At 54.1% G+C, this 7,713-nt stretch overlaps 1 protein-coding gene and 1 pseudogene across 1 annotated transcript; one reads left to right on the forward strand and one right to left on the reverse strand.

Annotated features, from left to right (window-relative positions):
* Positions 1 to 1,216, forward strand: part of LOC117215979 — a 2,946-nt pseudogene extending 1,730 nt beyond the window's left edge.
* On the reverse strand, positions 308 to 7,705 carry LOC117215976. Its single transcript, XM_033462532.1, has 2 exons — positions 7,279 to 7,705; positions 308 to 1,174 (listed from the first exon to the last, which is right to left on the reverse strand). Exon 2 carries the CDS (start codon positions 920 to 922, stop codon positions 323 to 325), a length of 600 nt encoding a protein of 199 aa, XP_033318423.1. The 5' UTR covers positions 923 to 1,174; positions 7,279 to 7,705; the 3' UTR covers positions 308 to 322.
* Between the last annotated feature and the right edge of the window lie 8 nt (positions 7,706 to 7,713).

Consider the following 7,713-nt stretch of genomic DNA (forward strand, 5'->3'; position numbering starts at 1 on the left):
CATGAAGCTCTGACGAGTAGGAGTGTCGCGGCGGTGTGCGCAGAAGGGTCTGGGCGCGAGCCTGCCTGGAGCCGCCGTCGGTGCAGATCTTGGTGGTAGTAGCAAATACTCCAGCGAGGCCCTGGAGGACTGACGTGGAGAAGGGTTTCGTGTGAACAGCCGTTGCACACGAGTCAGTCGATCCTAAGCCCTAAGAGAAATCCTATGCAGATGAGGTGTCCTAAGATCATACACAAAAATCGCAACAACAAATTGAGCGAAACATATATAATAATATATGAGCGAAAGATACACACCCATTGGGCGAAAGGGAATCCGGTTCCTATTCCGGAACCCGGCAGCGGAACCGCATACCATTCGGGCCCTCGTAAGAGTGTTCGTCGGGGTAACCCAAAATGACCTGGAGACGCCGTCGGGAGATCCGGGAAGAGTTTTCTTTTCTGTATAAGCGTTCGAGTTCCCTGGAAACCTCTAGCAGGGAGATAGGGTTTGGAACGCGAAGAGCACCGCAGTTGCGGCGGTGTCCGGATCTTCCCCTCGGACCTTGAAAATCCAGGAGAGGGCCACGTGGAGGTGTCGCGCCGGTTCGTACCCATATCCGCAGCAGGTCTCCAAGGTAAAGAGCCTCTAGTCGATAGATTAATGTAGGTAAGGGAAGTCGGCAAATTGGATCCGTAACTTCGGAATAAGGATTGGCTCTGAGGAGCGGGGCGTGTCGGGCTTGGTCGGGAAGCGGGTTTGGCTGACGTGCCGGGCCTGGGCGAGCTGAACGGGACGCGGCGTATCTATCTCTCTCGGGAGTGGATATCGTCGCGCACCCCGGATCCGAGCTCGGTCCCGTGCCTTGGCCTCCCGCGGATCTTCCTTGCTGCGAGGCTTCCGTGGCGGTTATACCGTCGCGGTCGTTCTCTTCGGCCGCCATTCAACGCTCAGCTCAGAACTGGCACGGACTAGGGGAATCCGACTGTCTAATTAAAACAAAGCATTGCGATGGCCCCCAAGGGTGTTGACGCAATGTGATTTCTGCCCAGTGCTCTGAATGTCAACGTGAAGAAATTCAAAAAAGCGCGGGTAAACGGCGGGAGTAACTATGACTCTCTTAAGGTAGCCAAATGCCTCGTCATCTAATTAGTGACGCGCATGAATGGATTAACGAGATTCCCTCTGTCCCTATCTACTTGAGTCCACAAGATGGCGGCATACTGAGAACACGCGTTCACGTCGCTCCGTACTTTATGTTCGAGTTCTTGCGGAAAAGCAAAGAAATCGGGCGAGAAAATAACGCGAAAGTGGAGTGAAAGTGCTTGAGAATTAAAGTAATAATAAAGAACAGTGGAGATCGCTTTTATATAAGCGTGAGTGGACAGAGAAAAACGTGGCTGAGGTTAGGGCAGAGTGGAAGACATCTTGAGACGCGCGACTGCAGCGCCGCCGCACGGGCTACTTGGTAACTGCGCGCCAACGTTCGTAAAGCAATACGCCGCGGGACTAGCGTCCGCGTTCGTAAAGCGATACGCCGAGGGACTCAGTGCAGGTGTGCGTGAAGCCGCTCGCAGCGGTACTTAGTGTATCCGCGTCCGCAAAGCAACACGCTGCGGTCTAAGTGCCACGTTCGTAAAGTGACACATCAGGACACTGCAAAAGTATCCAGTTTGAAACACAGAGACGTGCTAGTGCAAGTGCTTGACTAGTGCCGCCATTACGCCTTCGGACTTAGTGTCTGTGAGCGTAAAACAATACGCCGCTGGACTTAGTCGCGTGCGAGCGAAAAGCAATACGCCGCTGGACTTGGTCGCGTACGAGCATAAAGCAATACGCCGCTGGACTTGGTCGCGTACGAGCATAAAGCAATACGCCGCTGGACTTGGTCGCGTGCGAGCGAAAAGCAATACGCCGCTGGACTTAGTCGCGTACAAACTGAAAGCAATACGCCGCTGGGACTTTGTCTCGAGCGAGTAAAAAAAAAAAGCAATACGCCGTCGGACTTAGTGCCCGCGCGTATAGATAATAATAGTGGTGCAGTGCAAGCACAAGTGCTCGACCAGTGCCGCCGTTACGCCGTCGGACTTAGTATCTGTGCGCGTAAAACAATACGCCGCTGGGACTTAGTGTCTCAGCGCGCAAAACAACACGCCGCGGGGACTTACAAATATCAGAATGGCTACGAAGGGTCAATCCCCAACCGCTACAAAAGCAAGAGTGGTTCTCCAACCACTGAAAACGCAAAAGGTGGAGGGGAAAAGCCCGGTTCAGGAGAGAAAGAAGAGAACAGAGGAGAAAGAAAAAGGGGAAGAGGCGAAGCAGCAGCAATCGCCTGTAGCAGCAGACGAACCCCGCACTGTGCCCGATTTAAGAGCACAGGCAGGGGAAATAGAGAAGGGCGTATTAGCCTTCTGTCTGGACCCAAACAAGAAGGTTAACAAGGAGCAAACCGCAGCCATCATGCGGTATTTTCGGGACATGCGAGGGATAGTGGAAGAACTCTTACTCCACAACAGCTACCTCACCGGGAAGTTGGACCAGTGCACCGGCGCGGAAAAGAAAGAAACGGCGATACTGAGTGCCGTCAACAAGACGCTACAAACGAGCAAGCGGCTCGAAACGGCAGTCAAATCAAGGATGGAGCCTAAGCAGTCCTCCTACGCCGAAAAAGTCAAAATGAAGAATAGTATGGTGGGGCAAATCGCGGTCAAACCACCTACAAATGCGGTGATAATCCGGCCGGAGTCGTCAGACTCCGAGATAAAAACGAGTGAGGAAGCCCGGGAGGCAGTCTTCACGCTGGTGAACCCACGCAAGAGAGGAATCCAGATCACCGCAGTGAAGAAAATCAGCGGAAACGGATTAGTCGTGGAAACGGCGAACCCCGAAGGCCTAAAAGCGTTCACGGAGAACGCCAAGCTAAAGGAAGCCGGCCTAAAAACCAGCACGCCGCAGAGGAGGCTGCCCCGGGTAATATTATATGATGTTCCACGGGAAATGCCGGAGAAGGAAATAATGGGCTGCATCAAGAAGCAGAACCAAGAAAGGCTAACAGATGAAGACGTCGGAGCCATCAAATTCTGCTTCAGAACAGGCCGCAAGGACTCCGAGGAAACTAACTGGGTACTGGAAGTGCCCCCCCAGGTAAGAGACAAACTACTACCTGGCAAGATATTCATCTCGTGGAATGCTTGCCGGGTTCGGGATTACATAGCCGTCAGCCGCTGTTACAAGTGCCAAGGCTATGGGCACGTGGCAAAACACTGCCGCTTGGGCTATGGGATCTGCGCACATTGCGCGGAAAGCGGACATAGCACTAAAGAGTGCACGAACAAAAACAAGAACGCCGGCTGCGTCAACTGCAAGAAGGCAGGAAAAAAAAGGCGATCATGCGGCCTCTAACGTAGACTGCCCTATGTACAAGAAGGCGTTAGAAATAATTATCTCCCGTACTACGTATGAGTAAAGCCCCGAGCAAAAATGGAAGAGGACACGGGGGTAGAAGGGGTATAAGGATCCTGCAGCACAATATGCAGCGTTCCAAAACTGTCCCCCACGAAATCAGGACACAGATGGAAGCTGATGGCGACGAAATCTTGCTAATGCAAGAGCCATACAGCATCGACGGAAAAATACCCGGACTCGGAACAGAAATCTCGATCGCCTGTCGGGGTTCGAAGGGTGACCCACCAATGGCAGCAGTAGGAGTTAAATCGAAGGAGCTAACGCCGCTCGAAATTGCCGGACTATGTACAACGCACTGCGCTTGTGTACAAGTAAGCGATGGAGAGACGGAGGTATACTTCGTCAGCCAGTACTTTCCGCCGACCGAGAATATCGAAGTCGGCCTCGAGCAATTAGACAAAGTACTGAATAGGCTTAGAGGGAAGAAAGCCATTATCGGCCTGGACTCCAACGCCAAATCTCCGCTGTGGTGCAGCAAGGACATCGACGACAGAGGTGAGGCCCTGGAGGCTGTCATCGCACAATACAACCTCCACATCCTCAACAAACCGGGACAGGCACACACATTTGAAACAACGAGAGGGCGATCGAACATAGACCTGACTATGGCGACTCCGGAAGCAATACCGCTCGTGAAGGAATGGAGAGTACACGAGGACGGAACCTCCAGCGATCACAGAATACTGGAGACCCGTCTTGATTTTAACGAGGGGAGTACTCCGCCGCAGCTTCAGGAAAGAAGATACAACACTCGGCACGCCAACTGGGAGGTCTTTCAAAGAGTGATCATAGAGGAAAAGGCGACACTCCGAGAGACAAACCCCCGGCAGCCGAACGAGGTTGAACGAATGGCCGAGCAGATGCAGGAAGTCCTCAGAAGAGCCTGCGATGCCGCCATTCCGAGGAAAAATGGTATCACAGATCGGTGCCATGGTGGACGCCTGAGCTCACACGAGCAAAGAGGGAAGTCTACCGGGCAAGGAGGAAATACCAGGGGACCAGGGACCCCGCAACGAGGGAGCAGGAGAAGCTGCGGTATCGAGAAATCAGAAAGGAGTACGTAAAAGCAATCACCAGGACCAAAATACGCAGCTGGAGAGACTTTATAACCAAGGAGGGCAACGCAGAACCCTGGGGTATTGCCTACCGAACGACCACGGGCAAGCTAAGGAGGGAAGAAACAGTGTCGACTCTGCGGACGCCACAAGGGGAAACCTCCAACTGGCGAACTACTGCGGCGGCGATGCTGTCCGCCCTACTACCCGACGACGAGGAAGAAACGGACACGCCGGAGCAGACAGCGATCAGACGCGACAGTACAACCCCCCCGAACGTCGAGGACACCCCAGAGTTCCGCTACGAGGAACTCCGCGGCGCCGTAAAACGACTAACGAAGGGGAAATGTCCTGGACCTGACCTAGTCGAGGCCGAAGTAATTCAACGCGCCTGGGGCGGAATCCATCAGGAACTCCTCAGGCTCATGAATAGCTGCCTCACCTGGGTAGTCTTCCCGAAGGTTTGGAAATTGGGGAACGTCATCACTATCCCGAAGGGACCAGAACGGGATAAGAGTAGCCCGAAGTCTTACAGGCCGATTTGCCTACTATCGATGGTGGGCAAGCTACTGGAAAGGCTGATGGCTGCCAGGATGGCAACCGTATTCCACGACCACGCCTTAACGTCGGACAGGCAGTACGGCTTTCGCCCCGGACGATCCACAGTGGACGCGATCACAAAATTCCGCGAGATAGTCGAGCGAATGAGTGAGGAAAAGTACGTACTCGCAATCGCGCTCGACATATCAGGAGCATTCGATAACGTGTGGTGGCCCAACGTGATGCACGAGTTGAAGAGAAGAGACTGCCCCGCCAATCTATATCGACTGACGAGAAGCTACTTTTCGGACAGAGCCGTGCACATCGCGGGGAAAAATGACACGGTCAGCAAGCCCGTTACGAAGGGTTGCCCGCAGGGGTCGGTACTGGGTCCAAGCTTCTGGAACCTAATATTCGACGACCTGCTAGCCGAACTCACGACAAGCGCGACAGAGTGCGAACCGATCGCGTACGCGGACGACATAGTGATCCTGGTCGCAGGAAACGCGAGAACCGAACTGCAAGCGAAGGGACAAGATATAGTCACACGCGTTGCTACCTGGTGCGCCAGGAAGAAACTCACGCTGTCGGCGGAGAAAACGGAAATGATGCTCGTCAAGGGCAAGCTGGATGCGGAGAGACCACCGATCATCAAGATCGATGGCAGAAGCATAAAAATGAAACAGGCTATAAAATACCTGGGAGTGTACCTAGAAAGCGGCCTGAAAATAAACAGGCATGTACACGAGACGACAAAAAAGTGCCAGAAATTATTCAACAGCCTCGCGAGAGTGGCCAAGGCGAAGTGGGGACTCGGACACGCGGCCATGCTTACCCTGTACAAAGGGCTGTACGAACCGATAACCACATACGCCGCAGCCGGCTGGAGCGACCTGCTGAAAGGTAAGGCGAAGAGCAGACTAATAAGATCGCAGAGGATGGCACTCCTCCGAGTGACAAAGGCATACAGGACAACGTCAACAGAGGCCCTCCAAGTCATCGCCGGAGCTATCCCGATCGACCTCCTCATCGAAGCCCGAGCAAGGAAATACCGATGGGGGAAAGGCCAAGACGACGCGAGCAGCGTAAAGGAAATCGCCAGACAAGCAATAGAGAAGTGGCAGGAACGCTGGCAGACCACGAGCAAGGGGAGGACGACTTATGCGTACTTCGACAGCATTAAGGACAGGCTTGAGAATCGCTGGGTAAGACCCGACCACTATATGACACAGTTCATCAGCGGTCATGGGGACTTTAACAGCAAACTCAAGATGTTCGGCTTGAGCGAAGTGGACACGTGCGACTGCGGCAGTGAGGAAACCCCCCACCATATCCTCGAGGAATGTCCTCTCTTCGAAGAAGACCGTCAAACACTGCGGAACGCGATACGCGAACTAAAGTTAGACTGGCCAGAAGAAAAGTGGGAGTTTATAACGAAGGACGTATACCCCCACTTCCTCCAGTTCACAAGGAGCGTCCTGCGGGCAAAGGAGGAGAAGAGAAGGAGAATTCTGTGGGAAACAGAGGGACCCTCGCCACATGGGCGATACTCGGGGACAGGAGCAACACAGCTGACTGAACCGACAGACGGGCCTCCAAGACGGAGTACCAGGCTGGCACGGCGACCGACCGAACTGCGCAGGGGGGAAGAAGAAGAAGAGGAGGAAGAAGAAGAACCCGCGACGCTGAGACGCGCAGAGACCAACGGCATCGGACTCTAAACAGGGAACGAAATATAAATATAAAACATAAAAGAACAAGAAACAGCACAAAAGCAAGAGAACACGGAAAAAGGATAAGGCAAGCAAGATCTAGGAAAGACCCCCTGCGACCGTCGGTGCAGGCGGTACTCATGCAAATGAGTACTGTGTCGGTGCAGGGAATAATCGGCTGGAAAGCCAACCTGCTGGGACCGAGCAACACGCTGGCAGCTCCGCCTCCTCGTGGCCCCCGCTGGTAACGGCGCGGCGCGGTGCGCGCATCTCGCCGCGCCGGCTAAGCGAGCTGCCGCCCGAAAGGGTAGGTTCAACTTGTCCAAAGACCCGAAAGGAGAGGGCAGGGTTTTTCCAAGTCGCGCGCCGACCACCCGCGCGCCGTTCCCCGGGCAGTGGCCGTCAGGAAGCGGATAATAAATACCGAACATCCAAAGAGCGAAGCCAGTATGAGTTTTACACTCCAGGAATGGCGCGGCCGGCCCCAAGCCGAGCCCTTATACGCTCAAACTAATTGTCCCTATCTACTTTCTAGCGAAACCACTGCCAAGGGAACGGGCTTGGAAAAATTAGCGGGGAAAGAAGACCCTGTTGAGCTTGACTCTAGTCTGGCATTGTAAGGAGACATGAGAGGTGTAGCATAAGTGGGAGACTGTTTAATCGCCGTCGCCGGTGAAATACCACTACTTTCATCGTTTCTTTACTTACTCGGTTGGGCGGAACGCGTGCGCCGGTGTTTCGACCCGGTCGTCACGGTGTTCTAGAGCCAAGCGTGTAAGAGTGGCGTTAGGCCTTTCCCGGCCGATCGCCGACAATACTCCCGCGTGATCCGCTTCGAGGACACTGCCAGGCGGGGAGTTTTACTGGGGCGGTACATCTGTCAAAGAATAACGCAGGTGTCCTAAGGCCAGCTCAGCGAGGACAGAAACCTCGCGTAGAGCAAAAGGGCAAAAGCTGGC

The sequence above is a fragment of the Bombus bifarius genome, unplaced genomic scaffold (assembly GCF_011952205.1).
Source record: "Bombus bifarius isolate JDL3187 unplaced genomic scaffold, Bbif_JDL3187 scf7180000009968_frag, whole genome shotgun sequence".
NCBI classification, from domain to species: Eukaryota; Metazoa; Arthropoda; class Insecta; order Hymenoptera; family Apidae; genus Bombus; species Bombus bifarius.